The following is an 18,212-nucleotide window of genomic DNA, read 5'->3' as shown; positions in this document are numbered from 1 at the left end:
TTCAGTGAAGGTGTCTTTCTGCAGAGGTCCATGGACACATCATGGACAGCATGACGGAAAGGCTGACGATGACAGCTGGCGTTTAATGAGGCCCCGGTGAGCATCAGATGCTGTCCCGAGAAGGTTACCTATGGCTCCTGAACGTGTAGTCCTCACACTGGTATTACATTAGGAATAGTATTATTACTATTTATATATGAATTATGAATGTATAAAAACATACATGCAAATCTGGAGAGCACTGTTTACTGATTGCACTGAATCTGCTGTATGCGTATCAGCTCTTTCCGTGTGACTCGCACCTTTGTACACTTTGTGTCTGTTTATGTGCAAGGGAAGCCACGAGGTTGCCCGAGATGGCTGAGGCTTTGCCCCTAGGACGTGCCCAGCTGGAATTCAGCTCCCAGGCTCCCGGGCCGGCCTTTCAGCGTAATGGTGCAGCCTTGGGAAATGAGAGAAAATACACATATTGGCCTCTGCCCCTGGTTCCTGGCACCCAGCTCCTAACCCCCGTGGGAGTTCCTAAGTGACGGGAGGTCTTTGGTCCTAATGAAGGGGCCTCCGGTCTGCTCCTGGATGGGGCTGGTCAGCAGGAACACCAGGCCATGATTGGAAGACAGGATTGGAATTTTCAGTCCTACCCCCATTCTCCGGACAAGGGCTGGAAATAGTTGATGATTATGTTTACATGAGGAAGGCTCCATAAAAACCCCAACAGTATTGCAGTTCTAAGAGCGGCTGGTGGGGGGGGGCATGTGGAGGTGCAAGGAGAGTGGTGCACCCCAGAAGGGCACGGGAGCCCCACACCCCTTCCCACACACCTTGCCCAGCACATCTCTTCCATGTGGATGGTCATTTGTGTCCTTTATTGCATCCTTTTTTGATAAGTGGGTAAACAGTGAACCGTTTTCCTGAGTCCCGTGAGCCATTCTAGCAAATTAACTGAACCCGAGGAGGGGGTCATGTGAGCCTTCCAGCCATAGCTGGTGAGTCAGGTGGCTATGCTGCCTGTGACGGCCTGGACTCACGCTGGCGTTGAAGTGGAGGGGAGGGGCATTCCTGCAGGGCTAAGCCCTGCCTTCCCCTGTGGGGTCTGACGCCGTCAGAACTGAGCTGTGCAACAACCAGCTGGTGTGACGGGGTGGCTTCCTGTTGGGAGTGCTGTGAGGCCAGGGGTGGAGTGGGGTGAGGAGGAAGCAAGGACTGTGTCCCCTGCGGAGGCCTGTGCAGACATGTGCGCTGTCCCCGAGGAGCGTCCCAGCAGCACCAGGGCCTGGGGTGCTGGCAGGGGGCAGCGAGGACGTCCCCAACAGCAGTGGGTCCTGGGTGCTGTACTCAGGCACCCTGGGCTTACGGGGCAATGACACCTCGTAGTGTCAGATGGAGTTCATGGCTTCTAGTGCATATTTGAACTCAAATACATACCTGTTTATGCAAACGACCATTTGATGATAACAGAAACTTCATTTCTCTCGCAGTTGTTAACTTTGAGGTCACAGCTCTGAAGATACTGCAGCCAACTTAGAGCCGGCTGTCCGGGGCATGGTTCAGTCCAGAGGACCCTAGCTCATTTCCACCGTCCCCATAGGCCTCTTCCCTGAAGGTGGCCTACACTGTGTGTATACGCTTATCCGATACAGACTTGTATTAACGCAGCAGCGTGCACGCTGAAGATCTATCTCTCTCTCACCTTTGCCTCTGCAGATACTGAACGGCTCTATTCCGTGGTGTTTCAGGAAATATGTGACCGCTATGAAAAGAAATACACCTGGGAAGTCAAGTCACTTGTCATGGGCAAAAAGGCTTTGGAGGCCGCACAGATCGTCATAGACGTCCTGCGTCTCCCGATGGCCAAAGAGGAGCTGCTGGAGGAGAGTGAGCGGATGCTGCGAGACGTGTTCCCCACAGCCGCGCTCATGCCAGGTGCGGTCCCCGCGCGCTGTCCGGGCCGCGTCCGGGCATGGCACCCATGCTCCTGCACATCCCTGGGCACGTCCAGCCCCAGGCACGCTGAGCGGGTCCGTGTGCCTTGTGACTTCTCAGACACTCCGTCTTTGGGGCTCCAGGGTCCTCTGTCAGAATTGCCTGACCCTCTTGTGGGCTGTGATTCAGTCTTGTTTTTTTTTTAAGGACTTCTTAGAATAATGCATTCGTTTCACAGAGTCCCCAAAGTCCAAAAGCATTGCAGTTTTGTTTGTGCCAATATTATGTAAAAATGATACTCGGGACAGAGCGCTTCAGAGTTTAATACATTACTTTGCCTCCTTTTCAAAACCAGGTGCAGGATTAATATTAACTAGGCAGACTTCAACACAGTGATGATAAGCGAGCAGCTATATCTTCCCGGAGAAGCTTAATTTTTTTTTTTTTTTTAAGTTACAAGCATAGATCAGTTTCAGCCTGTCTGCCTGCCCTTTACCCCTTTCATGACTTGTTTTCCTTTGAAAGGAAAGATGCCTTTTCTCCCTCGGGGCATGTTGACTGAAGATTGGTCAGAACTGAATTGCTGGCTGTTCCTGGCTAACACTGAGAAGGTCAAGAATGTTCTAGATTATGGAGCCAGGAGAAAAATGCTTAAAAATGGAGTCCTATTTTAAGATTCTTTCAGGAAGCAAGGTGAATGCTCTGTCTTTAGAATCCGTGGTGCGAGGGGAGGAAAAATTTGCAGTTACAGCAGTAATTTTGGATTTAAAACGTTAATATGAATCACAGTCATTTCTGACATGTGTTATTTATGTCTCTACATAGACCCAAAGATGCAGATTGAATATTTCCTGGAACTAGAGAATTTGCTGTAAAGGCCGTGCTCATACCTGTGCCTGTGTCACTTAGTAACCACGTGTGCTGCCCTTAGTTCGCACAGACCACACACACACACACACACACACATGACCCCCATATGCACTCCGTGTCTGCTGCTCTGTTTGCACACAGAGCCATCCTGACAAGCCTTAAATGGAGCGCATCCATACAAATGTTAATTTTTTAAATTGTGTCGGGACTGCGTAGCTTAAAACTCACCATCTTACCCATTTTTTAGTGTACAGTTTCAGTAGTGTTAAATGTGTTGTTCATGTTGTGAAACCATCCCCACCATCCATCTCTAAAACTTTCCTTATTGCGAAACTGAAATTTTGTCCCCATTAAACACTAACTCCGCATCCCCTTATCCCCAACCCCCTGGGGATCACCACCTACTTTCAGTCTCTTTAAATTTGACTCCTCTAGGGACCTTGTCTAAGTGGAATCCTACGGCATTTGTGTTTTTGTGACCAGGTCCACAAGGTGCATCCAGGTTGTTGCATGGCAGGACTTTGTCCCTTTGTAAGACTGACTAGTACCCCATGGTGGGGCACGACTGCATTAGTTTATCCATTCACCTGTCAGGGCTCACTTGGGTTTCTGCTGCTCGGCATTCATGAGTCATGTGGCCACAAACGTAGGGGATGCAGACATCTCGGGTTCCTGATTTCGATTCTTTTGACTATGCATCCACAGTTGCATTAGTTGGGTTATATGGTGATTCTATTTTAATTTTCTGAGGAATCCCTATACACTTTTCCACAGTGGCTGCACCATTTTATTTTCCTACTGACAGTCCACAGCATTCCGATTTCTTCACATTTTCTCCACCACTTGTTATTTTCTGTATTTTTTTTTTTATAGTAGCCCTCCTAATGTGTGTAAAGTGATATCTCACTGTGGTTTTTATTTGAACTGTGCTCATCATTAATGATCTGGAGCGTCGTTTCCCTATGCAGTTGACCATTTGTATGCTGTCTTTGGATAAATGTCTATTCAAGTCCTTTGCTCATATTTTAATAGGGTTAACTTTGCTGTTGAAGAGTTGTAGGAGTTCCTTATATATTCTGGATATAAACCCCTTGAAAGATACATGGTTTCCTGTTTCATAGGCTGCCTTCCCACACTGTGGATTGTGTGCTTTGATGTGCAGAACTTCTAACATTTGCCGCAGTTCCATTTGGCTATTTTTGCTCTTGAGTGTCAGAAGATACCATCATAAAATCCAATCTCATAAAGCTTTCTCCCTGTTTCCTCCTAGAACTTTATAGTTTTAGGTCTTTAATTCATTTCTGGTTAATCTTTGTATATGACATAACATAGAGGCCCGACTTCATTCTCCTGCATGTGGATATCCAGTTTTCTCAACACACAGTTTGTTGGCGAAAGTGTCCTTTCCCCATTGAATGTTCTTGGGCCCCTGTTGAAGATCTTTTCACCATATCTGTGAGGGTTTATTACTGCATCCTCTCTTCTGTTCCATTTGTCCGTATGGGTGTCTTTATGCCAGTACGACATTGATTACTATAGCTTTGTAATATATTTTGAAATCAGGAAAAGTGAGACCTCCAGCTTTGTTCTTTTTCAATATTATTATGGCTATTCATGGTTCCCTGAGAGAGTCCCTACAATCTTAGGATGGATTTCTATATTTCTGCAAAAAATGCCATTCAGATTTTGATAGGGATTGCTTTGACTCTGTATATTGCTCTAGGTAATATAGACATTTAACAAACAGACATTTAACAAAAAGACATTTACCAAATCTTGCAGTCCACGAACTTAGTGTGTTTTTCCATTTATTTGTGTTTTTCTCTTCAATTTCTTTCAACAGTGATTATAGTTTCATTGTATAAGTCTTTCAGCTTCTTGGTTAAGCTTATTCCTTTTTTGGTGCTATTACAAATGGCATTGTTTTACATTTCTTTCAGATTGTTAATGGTTAGTATATAGACGGGTGACTGATTTTTGCATGTTGACTTTTTGTAATCTGCAGTATTACTGAATTTGTTTATTAGTTCTGATAATTCTGTGTGTAATGGCTAGGTTTTCTGCATAAGAGATCGTGTTACTTGTGGACAGATGCAACACCACCTTCCCTTCCAATGGGGATGCTCACTATTCTTTTTTCCTTGCTTTAATTGCTGTCCCGCACTTCTGAAATTGACAAGGAATGCGTCTTTATCCTGTTTCTGATCTCCAAGGGAAAACTTTCAGCCATTTTGTACTGAGTATGATGTTAGCTGTAGGCTTTTCATGGATGGGCCTTACTATCCTGAGGTAGTTTTCCTCTATTCCTAGTTTGAGTGTTTATATCAGGAGAGGATATTGAGTTTTGTCAAATGCTTTTCCTGCGTAAATTAAGACGATCGTGTGGTTTTGCCGTTCATTTTGTTAATCCGTTGTATCACATTGTTTATCGTGTTGCACTATCCTTGCATTCCAGGACTAAATCCCACTTAGTCATGGTGCGTTATCCTTGATGTGCTGCTGAAATCAGTTTGCTAGTGTTTTGTTGACTGTTTTTGTATCAGTATTCATCAGAGATATTGATTAGTTTTATTTTCTTGTAGTATCTTTTTGTGGCTTTGGTATTAAGGTAATGCTGACCTCACGGAATGAGTTCGGGAGTGTAACCTCTTCTAAAATTTTTTAAAAGAGATTGAACATTGGTGTTAATTCTTTAAATGTTTGGTGGAATTCAGCATTGGGTTTTTCTGTATTGGGAGGTTTCTGATTGTTGATCCAATCTCATTAATAGTTTTAGGTCTGATCAAGCTTTCTATTTCTTGATTTGATCTTGGTAGGTCATTTGTTTCTAGCAGTTTGCCCATGTCTCCTAGGTTACCCAGTTTGTTGGCATACACTTTTTCTATTATTGTCCTTAATCCTTTTTATTTTGTGGCATTGATCTTAATGTGTCCTCTTTCACTTCGGGAATCTTCCCTTGTTCCACTTGTTTCCCATCTAGCAAAGGATGGGTCCATACCGTTAATATTTGACCTGGATTCTCTTTCATTGTTTAACATCAAAAGCACCCATACTGTATATGTATGTACCTGTTTTCTTCTTTATCCAGCAAGGCCTTTCAAGTGGTTTTCCTTCTAGAATTTTTTCCCTTTGTTCTAAGATATAATTGAGATATGTTCCAATGCAATTCCAAGAAAATATGAGGTCTTATCTCGGTCATCTGGTGATTTGGCAGGAATGCTAAGGTCTTTATTATGAAACCTGTTTGATCCAGTCTATGTAGCCTTCCCATTTGGCTCCCCCAGGGACCAGGTATCAGTCGACTCAGGTGCTAAGCATAGATAACCATAGATGATACTTGAATCCAGAAACTTCCACCGAACAAGTGAGGCAGGAATCAGTTTTTCAAAGACAGTTTAGTCCTACAGGACCTACCTGGGTGCCTCTTCTAGTGGTGCCACTTGTTGACCTCTTCTGGATGAGAGTGCTAAAAGAGCTATTTTTTTAAAATTATATGAATATTGCTTTTGTGTATAAGATTTTTTTATGTGTACTGATTTTAACTTTTCCTAGCCTCACAGAGGAGTGCAAGCACTTACCAGCGATTCTAAAGTCTGTCTTTCAAAACATGAGGTCGTTTCCACACCACACACTCAATGGGGAGGTGAGCTAAACACAGGCAGACACAGAGCACAAAGCTCAAGGTAGTGCTGGAGAGGAGAAGCCTGAATGAGGCGGGGAAGCTTGGTCCAACCAGCGACAGGAATCTGGAGAGGAGAAGCTTGAATGAGGCAGAGAAGCTGGGTCTGACCAGCGACAGAAGTCACCTTGACCTTCTGAGATGGTTAGGGTAACAGAATGATTAGAGATTATACTTAATCCTGAAATGGAAGGAAAACTGAGAAGGAAACTGTAGGATTGACTGGAGTAAACCTGTTGATCCAAAAACATCTTTTTTCATAGGGCTTCAGTTCTATAATATGCCAGGCACAAGAATAATAATAAAATAGGTCATTTTCCACCCCAAAAGGACTTGCTTTGCTCCCTATTTTCCATTCATTCTGCACTCCTTCCTCTGACACCTCTTTTATCTGAGCCAATCCTGAATTCCCCTGGAAAGGTGACCTCCTGGCATCCTGGGTGTGGTGACTCTATTCAGAAAATGTTGTCACTGTCCCCTTTCTAGATCTAGGTGTCTGCTTTGTTCACTTACTGCTGTGTTCCCTTTATTACACTGCGGATGATAATGTAACCCTTGGCTTTCTTTTTTCTTTCTGAAGGAATGTTCTGGTAGGTGATTTTAGGTGGTGGAAGTCACCTCGAGCTCATTAGAAAGGAAGGCTGCCGGTAGAGAGGGTATGTTATTAATTCAGCATCCTTCCTTCTTTCATGTTTTCAAGATGAAAGGTGTGGCCCATGCAGGTATTTAGCAAGTTAAATTGGAGGAATGGATGGCAGATTGCCAGAGGAAGTGGGCCCTGATTGTGATGGGGGCGTGTCCCTACCTGGGCCCATCACCTGGGGAAGTGGCCCCTGTACGTGATGGGTGGCTTCTCCCTTCCTGGGCCCGTCACCTGGGGAAGCGGGCCCCGATTATGGTGGGAGTGCGTGTCCTTGCCTGGGCCCATCCAGCCACCTAGAGGGAGGGTAGGGCTGACCCGTGGGGCATGCAACAGCCCACGGAACTCATCTAAATCACCCTCACATCGGCAGTCTAATTGCTGAATGTTTTGGAAGCCTTTTTCCAGGAAGGCATGGGCCATGAATGTCCTCAGGAAATCCAAGCAGCAGTTGTGCAGGCATTGTCTACATGACCTAACAGAGAAATGTAAACTATGGCTTACTCAAGGGTATAATTATCTTCTGAATATAGGCATCTTTTAAATTGTGACAAATATTTCAGAGAAAAAAATACATAAGTGGTTCATCCACTGTGAGTCTTCTGGGGCTTTAACAGGTATGGGCGGTATCAAAACTTGAAATGTGATTTAAGTAAGGAAAATTCTTGACTTGCGATAAAAGAAAACCTTTCAGAAGTATTACCCATGAAAGATGTCGCTTACCGCCGTCGCATTTTGAGCAACTTCTTTCATTTGTGGATTCCCCGAGATTAGAGAAATAACGTATGCTGGCATAATTTAATGAGAGTGATTTGGTTTAGAAGGCCAATAACAACGTCAGCATGTCTTATGGTACAGGACCCTCTGCAAGGCTTACCTGAGGTCCTAGCTCTTTGCCTGTGCACCTGTTTCACAGGGTGTGGGATTCCCCAAGGGAAAGCCCAGGACAGGGCATCTGAGTCCGTGAGAGGAGTGTGACAAGGCCGTGTGGTCCATGCACTGCAGGCAACCCGGGGCTGCCCCGTGGCACACAGCCCCTCAGGTGTGCAGGCAGCACCCTGCACCTCTGGGCCTCCTATCCTCCTGGTCCTAGCTCTCGCCTCCTGGCTGCTGTAAGATCAGCCATGACTGGAGAACACATGAGAGAACTTCTCCCCAGCAAGGATCTAGTCCTCAAGGGGACTGCAGAGTCAGCCCCACTCTTCTCCATCTCTGCTCGGCTTCTTGGAAAGACATAACCCAGCCATGAAGTGCTCATGTCTCACTGTGTTGTGGGCCCTGGTCCCATTTTTACCCAAGTCCATTTTTTCCTTCTTTCCAGACTATCTTATCCCGTGTAGTTACGCCTGTTTCCAGCTCCGCGGCGTGGGTGGTTTTCTTCTCTCACTTCGTTCTTTATTTTTCTTACAGCCTTCATCCCCAATGGCTGTTAACATATTTATCAACAGCCTCCCCCCTTTATGAACGTGCTTTCTTTCACTGAGCAAGAAGACATTCATTTTCTTAGCCTGAAACGCCCCTCTTGTGTCACTTGATTCCTGAATGCATCTAGTGCTGAGTGGCAGCTGAGGGGGACAGTAGAGGAATGTCCCTTTCTCAGTGGGGTGTGTAAACTGAGAGGGCATGCATGTCCATTCAAGTGAAAATCCACAGTGCATATTGGGTTCATGTCAAAAAGAGAAATTCATGGAAGAGCTGCTGAAGGGCTATGAAGGAAAATTAAGGGAATTATTGTGGGGGCAGGGGCAGCTTTGTGGTTGGGGGCCGGAGCTTGCGGTGAACTGAGGTGGACAGGTAGGAGGTGGGTGGGCGAATGGGGAGGGCCCGGTCCGACAGACAGTGTGGAGGAGCCACATCGGCGAGCGTGTCCGCTTCTGGAAGCGACAGGTCAGCTGAGCCCCTCATCGCTGATGGGCACGGGGAATGGGCAGGCCTCTCAGCTCGATTAACTAAGGTCCTTGTGCCACCCAGGATGCTCTGGGGCTGTTCCGTGCCGCAAATTCTGCACATCTAAGTAAAATCTGGCAAAGTTGTGGTATAACGCGAATCAACAGACTCAATTTTGAAAACAAAGCAGGTCCCGACTTTTCCAGGTGAACTCAGGACCAAGGTAAGGTTTGTCACGTGTGGTAGAAGAGAAGGCTGGCTGTCCAAGAGGGGTCGGGCCCAGGGCTGCGCATGGAACCCCCACACCACCTCCAGCAGCTGTCGTGTGAGAACAAAGGGCTTTTCTGTGTTGAGACCTAGTGGCCTTGTGAACTGAGAGGCTGGGTATGGGCGTCACATGTGACCAGTGTCCCCTTTACCTAATGCACCGGAAATGGGCATTTCTGAGTGCCCACTGCAGAGAACAGTTCGAAACTTCCAAGTCGGATATTACCTGGTTTGTATGAACTTCCATAACTGATTTTTGCTTGTCTTATGCAGAGATTTCAAACAGCTTGGCATATCAGACTGATTGACTTTTTGTGTATGTAATTATTGTCTATTAGGGATTTCTTTGGACTGCATTTCATGAGATGAAGAAAATTTTCGAAAATTAAAAAATTCTGCCCCTTTCAGGTTGCATTGAAATGGTAGGCCAATGATTACTGTCCAGTATATGGCCCACTAACATCCCCATTACAGAGTTGAGCTATGTAGCCCAGGAATTGAACATTACACATTAATAAACATGCATGCTATATGTAGATGACCTTTTATTATGTAGTATATAAAATATGTACTATTATAGATACTTAAATTCTCAACGTTATTTTGACAGCTTGCTCTAATCATGCTTTAATAATGTGGACATTAATACAGAATACTTAGTTAAATGGATGTTGGAAGACAATCGTTGGGGCTTGTGAATCATTTTTCTAGAATGGTGATTCCTTAGGAGGTTAATTTCCAATGTGGTCTGAGCTTCACTTCAGCTGCTGGAGTGATTCCTGTGAACTGTGATGACTGATCATTAGCACCCCGGGGTGAGAGGGTGGGGGTAGCGGTGAGATTCCGAAGCCTGGGTGGCGTCCTTCCCTCGACAATTTGCCTCAACTTTTCCCGGCCTTTTGTATGTTCCATCTTTCCTCTGGTGCTTGCCCAAGACCTGGTGGTGTGCCGCAGAGACTGGCAAACTGTTCCTGTGCCTTCGGCTATATAAACCGTGTGCTGTTTGTCACAACTGCTCAGCTCTGCATCCTTAGCAAAAAGAAGCCACAGAAAATGTGGAGAGGGATGGGTGTGGCTGCACTCCCACAAAACTTTCTCTGTGGACCCTTCAATTCAAACTTTCTGTCATATCCCTCTTCTGGCACTTTCCATTTAAAAATCCAGGTGGGCTGGACATGCATTTCGAAGAAGCATCTTAAGATGAGGTCTCAAGAAGTGAGGGTTGAAATCTTGGATGCAAGACAGCCGAACCCTTGGGCACTCCATCCCCCTTTGTGTATCCAAGATGCCACGCCGACCCCACCCTGAGCAGAAAACAGGCTATTTATTATGCTTAAAAGCTGAACAGAGAGACTTCAAATATGAACGATCAGGTGTGTGGAGGGTGCAGTGGGAATCAGAGGCGAGGGGAGCAGCTGCCCACGGAGGCCCCTGAGGGAACCAGCAAGATCCTGCAGTTCTCCGAGACAGGAGCGCGTCCACAGACGGAGGGAGGGTGGGGACGGTGAGGGAGAGGACCGGGCATCCTGCCCTCGCTCCCAGGCACGGGGCTTGGGGAACAGGCTCCTTGAGGGCAATGACAGCCCATGTGAAGAGTTCCCCTCCCACGGTGCAGGGCTTCATGGTGGGAGTCGATACGCCTTCATCTCCCACAGGCTTGTGAGCACAGCGTCCGGGGTAGTTCCAGTTCAAAGTGCTGATTAGAAATCAGGAATGAAGTGAAAAGCCAGGCATTGCCAAAGGTCCCCTTTGAGGAAGGCGAGGTATCCAGATACCCCTCTGAGAAGCTCTGCCCAGCAGCCCTCAGGCCCTGTCCATGCTGCCCTGCTGGGGTCCAGGGCTCCGGGTCTGATGGCAGCTCGCAATGCCCGGGGCCTCTTTCTACTGATGCACACAGCAACCCCCAGGCTGTTTGCTCCTTTCCCCGCCTTCTCTGCCTTCTTCCCCTTGGTGAGCTCTGTCCGTGGTCACTCACAGGTTCTGAAATGTTGCCAGCACATTTTTCTCTTTAACAGTCACGAATGATGCTCTTTTCAGAACCAAGGCCCCCGTTCCTGGTCTCCACTGCCGTCTCTGCTGGCTCGGGCCCTGTGTTGACTTTCCCAGGGCTGCCGTAACAGAGGACCGCACAGTTGGTTGCTTAGCGCACATAGATGTATGCTCTCACCGTCTGGAGACCACAAGTCCAAAATCAAGGTGTGAGCAGGGCTGCACTCAGTCCTGAGGCCCCAGGGGGGGCTCCTTCCTGCTCCGTCAGCTTCTGGGGCTCCAGGCGGCCTGGGCTTGTGGCCACATCCTTCCTGTCTCCGCTTCCATTGTCACATGTCTCCTCTGTCTCTCCTCTTGGCATATAAGGACACCGGGTGCTCTGGTGAAAATGTTTGTCTCCCCCACATTCATATATAACCCCCAGTGTGCTGGTTTTTGGAGGTGGGAGCTGTGGATGTGATCGGTCATGAGCGTGGACCCCCTGGTGGCATTCATGCCCTCATACAAGAGACGCAGACAGCTCCCTCGCCCCTTCCGCCCCGTGAGGACACAACGAGAAGTCGGTCATCTCTGAGTCAGAAAGAGGGCTCCCCACAAACATGGGGTCTGCCAGTGCCTTGATCGGGACTGAGCCTTCAGAACTGTAACAAGTACACTTCTGCGTTCGTAGGCCGCCTGCTACCACAGCGTGCACGGACTGGGACACCAGTCTCAGGTGTGCCTACACCTGCCGTGCTCTCACTGCCAGCGTCCTTAACCACATCCGCAAAGACCCTTGTGCCAAGGAAGGCCGTGTTCAGGGGCACCAAGGGTTTGGGCTTGGTCAACAGCCCACCCAGCACACAGTCGCATGCCTTTGATGTGTACCAGTGCACTGTTAGCCTCCCTGCCTTTCAGGTACTGGGAATGCCGCCTTCTGAGAGAGGTGGCCTGCCAGTCCTTGCACAGGGGAGGGTGGGGAGGGACAGGGGAGGAGGAGCCCAGCCCAGCACTGTCAGCACGATGCACGCAGAGAAGGTCTAGGCTGGCAGAGTCCCCACACAGCGTATCTGGGCCCAGGGTAGCCTCGATGTCTCTTCTGCTTGTGGGCACCTGGTGGTGGTCATCCCCTGACCCCATGGCCCGTCCGCAGTGACACCTGCCATCATCTTGCTGTCTCACTCAGAGACCCCTAGGCTCTTCACCCACCGCACGGTTCTTCGTGGTGTGCGCGTTTCCGTAAGTGGCTTCGTCTCCTTTGGACGGCTAGCTCCTCAGCGCGGGCCTTCGTGTTTAGGTGGAGCGCTGCTAATAAAGCCTTAGCCGTAGGGTGTGGGCGGATGTCTCCATGCAAGGAATGAATCCCAGAGAAATACTGCAAAGAGCTCCTGTCTGCTTTCAGCCTGCTCTACATGGTTCCTTCTTCAAATCCACGTTATGGCAGCGCCTGTGTCTCCACCAACCTGAGGTCTCTAGGATGAGGTGCAGTGGAAACTTCCTTCCAGTCCGGATTGCTCATTCCTCACATTCCTTATTTCCGCCCCCCACCTGGAGGTAGTCTTCTGAGATCCAGTTCTGGGTAGCCATAGATACCAGTCTTCCTGCCCTTCCCTTAAACCAGCATATGCACACCAAGGACTAAAAGCTGTTAGCCGGATTTCATTTATATACTTAATTAAGCAGCTTCTCCGCAGGACAGAAGTGCATTTACATTTTTACAGTCCTTTCCTTCTCAGAGACGGTGCCTGAATAAGAAAAAGTCGGTGTGCAATATTTAAAGGCCACAAAAGTGATTGAAGGAATCAGGCAATTATGTTTCAGGGTATTTGAATGTTTTATTAATAGACTGTAAAGCTGAAGTTTTGTCGAATGAGAGAGTGACAGTGATAACGTTCATCTGGGCTTCCTTCATGCATGTTAAGTGCCCACCCACGTGCTTACGTGAGGCCCTTCTCTTGAGTTCATGTCTGTACTGGTCTCAGACATTTTGAAGAAACACATATGTTGGGACAGATTTAAAAGCAGTTATCCAAAAGCATTTTTGATCCATTGCTCTATCGATAAAAATCATTGTGTATGCTCTCTAGTACAGGCTTCTTGCTGTCTGTTTACTTATATGACAGCACTGTTATGTTAGGTATTTTACAAAGTATTCACAGAACTAGAAATGTTACAAGGAAAAGCTAATACCAAAGAAACTATTTAATTTTTTTAAATTAATAGCACCAAATAAATTTTCCAAAAAAATGTTCTTTTTCCGGTATGTTTTAGAGTGAGCCATTTGTTTAAATATGCTCCGTTATTTTTTAAAGTCTTGGCTTATTTTTGTGTAATACAGTTTGAAAAAACTTGTTTTAAATTCTGGTCATTTTGATACTCAGCTTTAATTACTCTATCCAGAGAAAGTTTCATTATTCACTGTATTTTTGTTTTGAGGATTCTTTTAAGCCATCCACTGGGTAAGTAAAGGTTCTTTTTATTGAAATGTAGCTAATAAATTTTATCCTCCATGATATTAATTGGTGGTTGTTACAAACTAATGGGATGTTCTGGCATTTTAATATTTTTAACTCAGGCATTCAAACCCTGTGGAAACCCCTCGTGTAGAATACTTTTACACTGGTTGAAAGTTGTTTTTAATTGTGAGGGTGTGTGTATGTGTTCACGAGAGGACGTAGATCTGTAGTTTCCTAGTCAGGCTTCTGTCCAGCTTGGCAAAAAAATGTTGCATTTTTTTCCATTCTGACACTTTATAACTTGGGCAAATTAAAATATTTATAAAGCTGTTACAAGGTCATTAACAGCTAATCCCACCATCTCTGCTATTTCTGTGTCCATTTCTAATGATCCCTTTTTTCTCCTGGGTTATGGGTTGTATTTCTCTACTTTGTGGGCATGGTAGCTCTTGACTGGATCTTGGACATTGTGAATTTTATATCCAGCGGAGTGCTGGATTATAGAGATTTCATTTCATTGAAGAGTTGTCCTAGAATGGAATTAAGATCCACACCTTCCTTTGAACATCTTAGGACTATTTCTCTAAAGGGTCAAGTGCTCACAGTATCAGCTGCCTTAATGGTTTTAGGTATTTGAAAGAACTGTGTCCACCTTTTCTGCAGCAATTAAGAAAGTAGGGACACTCACTGCCTCATGTAATTATCAGAATAGTCATGATTATATGATGATTCAAAATATTATTTTAGGTTAAACATAGAGGTTGGTGCTGGTTAATCAGCACAGGGTAAAGGTAGAAATTCCTGTCATTTTTGACATTCCTGACAACCAGCCGTCCCTTACTGGTCAGTGAGTAACAACATTCCCCCGAGTCCCCTGTTCCTGATCCTCACAGTTACTAAGAGTCAGGGAGACCGTCCCTTTGCGTTTTGCGTGGTGGCGGCTGTCGTTCAGCCATGTCAGGCAGGGTCTGTTTTGTTCTCTTACTAGGAATAAGCCCCTCGCTGTGTAGGGAGGGCTCCTCTCTTCAGCTGGGAACCCCTCCCTCCTCGGCCTCTGATGGAGGCCGTGTCCCCCTCTCTCCCCCCAGCAGTCTGAGAGGAATGATTGAATGGCTTCCCGCACAGTCGAGTTTTCTCAGAATGCGCCAAGAGCACACCTGCTGCTTCAGAAATAAAGCAAAACCGAGCCCGCACGACGGCTCGCCGGGGCAGGAGGCGCCTCCCCGGGGCTGCTCTGCCCCGTGTCCCCGCGTCGGCCGGGGAGGCTCAGCGGGCACCGCGGCACGTGCCTGCAGCAGCACCGCCTCCCGTTCCTTGGGGATGCAGGAGCCCAGTGCACCGCTGCTCTGTGTTTTGCTTGGAGGAGGGATGTGTGAAAGCTGACAACCTCCTCTAGGTCGGTGTGTGTCAGATGAGGCGGTTCCTGAGCAGGGGGGCTGGGGTCCCCAAGCCTGCAGGGCGCCCCGGGGTGCACCCTGAAGGCTGTCCCTCCCCCTCCAGGGGCTGAGAAGCTGATCCACCATCTGCGGAAGCACCACGTGCCCGTGGCCGTGGCCACCAGCTCCGGGACCCTTTCCTTCGAGATGAAGACCAGCCGACACAAGGAGTTCTTCGGCTTGTTTCATCACGTCGTCCTGGGCGACGACCCCGCGGTGAGGGGCGGGAAACCGCACCCCGACATATTTCTGGCCTGCGCGGAGAGGTTCGCGCCTCCTGCTCCCTTGGACAAGGTAAGCCCCGCGGGCGCGGGAAGGGGCAGCCCGGGCGCGTGGCCCAGCCTGGAGGTCCCCGTGCTCAGCGCCACCTCGCGTGCCCCCCACACCTAGACAGCAGGGTCGGGGGTCCCCGGGTGAGAGGCGCACAGGGCATCCCTGCACCGCCCCCGCGTGCAGCCAGCAGAGCCACCCAGCCAGCCGGACCGCCCGATGTCTGGGATGCGCAGAAAGCCTGCCCGTCACAAAACACTGCCTCGGGGACGCCGTGCAGGAAGGGGGCGTTCGGTCAAGTGGCGCCCTGGCGTCCCCATGTGTCGTGAGCATTCCGTTGCTCACAAGGTTTTGCTCACAGTGACCTTTGCTTTACGCCATGACGTTTCCGGGCCTCTGCCTGCTTCTGCACTGGGAGCGGGTGGCTTGGGGATTTGGGGGCTGCCCTGCCCCTCCCGCCTCTTTGGCTGCTTCCTTCCGCGGGGTCCACGGGGGACATGGGGCCAGTGGTGCTGCTGGGAGCCAGCTGAGAGTGAGTGGGCGGCGGTTGTTAGCTTTGCTCCGGACGCTCCTCCCACTCAGTGGCTGCTGTGTGGGGCCGTAGCCTCAGCCGTCCGCTCCTGCAGGTGCCCAGACAGGGCGGCGCGGGGTTCCTGCAGGTGACCTGTGCCCCTGCAGCAGCAGCAGCAGCAGGCGGGCGACCCGGGCTGACGGGCGCTGCCGCATCCCCCAGGGCTCTTGTTCCCGGGGACTTGGCTGTTTGGTGGGGGAGCTCGTTCAGGTGCAGAGAAGTGCTTCACCGTGGCCCCTTGTCACTAAGGAGTGACCCAGAGACGGTGCTGACGCTTCGCTAGGCAGTTGGCAAGCTCTGGGACAGTCGCTCAGACCTGCTTCCGAGGGAGCCGGGGGCTGGGGCGTTTGAATGATGTGTTTTGGAGTGTTTTTTGGATCAAGGTCTTAACTTACCACGCTGACCCATAGAGGCTGTGAAAATATGGGACCCTTGCCCTGTCCCCGAGTCCCTAGTGCCAGCTGGGTGTTCCCAAGCTCACTTGCATTCTGCCCCTAATTACCTGGGGTCAGTGCGCAAGCCACAGGCGGAGGGCTCAGTCCCACGAGACTGCCCCCACTTCAGATGTCAGCCGCAAGTGGGGTACCCAGGCCGCCCGCATGTCTGCCCAGTCAACTGCACACTGCGTGGTTCCCATACAGCCCCTGTCACAGTTTCAATCATATATTGGAATAACTCATAGAATCAGGAAAACGCTGGTGTTTACTGGCTTATGATAAATGATACAACTCCGGAGCAGCCCCGTGGAAGATGTGCTTGGGGCCCGAGGTCTGGGGAGCAGGGGTGAGAGCTCTCTGCCCTCTCTGGGCTCACCTCCGTGTGCCCGTCAGCTCAGAAGCTCCAAGAACGTTTTCTAGGGTTTCTTGCAGACGTCTCATTACCTAGGCCTCATGATTAAATCATTGGCCATTGGTGACTGTATCATTGGGCGTGGAGGCCAGGGGATGGGGATGAAAGTTCCAGCCTTCTAGTCATGCCTCTTCCTGCCCCCAGACCCAGTCCTGAAGCCACCTATGGCCCCTGCATCAGCCAGGGGTCACTTAATGAGCCTAAACTTAGGTGTGGTTGAGAGGGGCTCCTGGGTGTAAAGTGTGTCTGTTCCTTATGTCAGAACATCCGTATGTGTGCGTGCTTGGCATCCCGCTCAAATTACACAGAAAGGTGTTCTTTTTCCCTAAGGACTAGCTTCTTCCTTAAAAGAATCTTTTTATACCTCCCGGTTGTAAAGCCTTCCTCTTTTTAGAAATGCCATTTTTTGTTTGGTGCAAGTTGCTGTTTATCTGTTCACAAGTACAGGGAAGGTGTGTTCTCCGCCCATGGCACTTTCCTGCTGAATTCGGTTTGACTGAATAAAGACAAAAGCAAGTTGTGGCAGGTAAAGGGGTTCATACCCTGTTTATTCTCAGGGCGGGAGGTCTCAGCCTCTCCTGGTCCTGTGCGGCTCCGTCCTGCTCCCTAGCACAGGCCTCATCCTCTCTGAGCACCAGAGACCCCCGCTTCCCTCCACCAGCTGCCGTTCTCTCCTGTTCTCCCTGCCGGCTGCCCTTCTCCGCGGTCTGACCTCCCTGCCCTCCTGGCCCAGGGAGGTGTCCTGTCGGCAGGTCCCTGGTGACTGGCAGATGCTCGACCCATTACGTACCAGGAACTGAGAGAACGGGTGTTTCCCCTCCACCCCTCCCCTGGGCCCGTACTCCTGTGATTGCCCAGCCGCTCTGTGCCCGGTAAACATCTCCCTGCTCTCATAAGTATGCACAGCAGGCTCTCATATATACACAGTGGGTGCTCTGAAGGCCAGGCGGGAATCCTGGGCAGAAATTCCCATTTTCTCTACGAGGTGCCACACTGGACCAGCGGATTCCCAGGGTGGTTCAGAGTGGGCACACACCGCCTTTCAGTCCGGCCTTTACTTCCTCCTAAAGATCGGAGAGGAGACTTGCCTTGATGTGATCTGTGTGTGGGGCTGAGGCAGAAAAGGAAGAGGATGTAATGTTTCTTCCAGCTAAGGCAGACCTTCATTTGCAAGGAGACCCATGTTAATGGAAACCTGACGTTTCTGAGTTTTAAAGTGTGTAGGAAGCAGAGTGTGTATGGAAAGCATGTGCTCACTTTGTACGAGGCCATTTGCAGAGAAGCCCTGCATGCTTCCCCCGTGCACAGAACCCCCTGCACGTCTCCCCCTGTGGACATTTCCCCTGAGGAGGCACCGTGCAGAAAGGCCTGATTTCCCTGTTCTCCTCATTGGCAG

At 49.0% G+C, this 18,212-nt stretch overlaps 1 protein-coding gene across 3 annotated transcripts in view; it reads left to right on the top strand.

Moving 5' to 3' along the window:
* The window catches only part of LOC130678809 (pseudouridine-5'-phosphatase-like), a 97,827-nt gene that overhangs the window by 20,764 nt on the left and 58,851 nt on the right, over positions 1-18,212 (top strand). For 2 of the 3 annotated variants that reach the window (XM_057495307.1, XM_057495305.1), the window contains exons 2-3: positions 1,705-1,923; positions 15,191-15,420. In XM_057495307.1, the coding sequence (XP_057351290.1) occupies positions 1,705-1,923; positions 15,191-15,420 (449 nt within the window). The remainder of the gene's footprint in view (positions 1-1,704; positions 1,924-15,190; positions 15,421-18,212) is intronic. The other variant, XM_057495306.1, reaches the window with a different exon arrangement.

This window comes from Manis pentadactyla, chromosome X (genome assembly GCF_030020395.1).
Source record: "Manis pentadactyla isolate mManPen7 chromosome X, mManPen7.hap1, whole genome shotgun sequence".
NCBI lineage: Eukaryota > Metazoa > Chordata > Mammalia > Pholidota > Manidae > Manis > Manis pentadactyla.
Note: the sequence above shows the minus strand (reverse complement) of the source record. Positions and strands in the feature narration are given on the sequence as shown.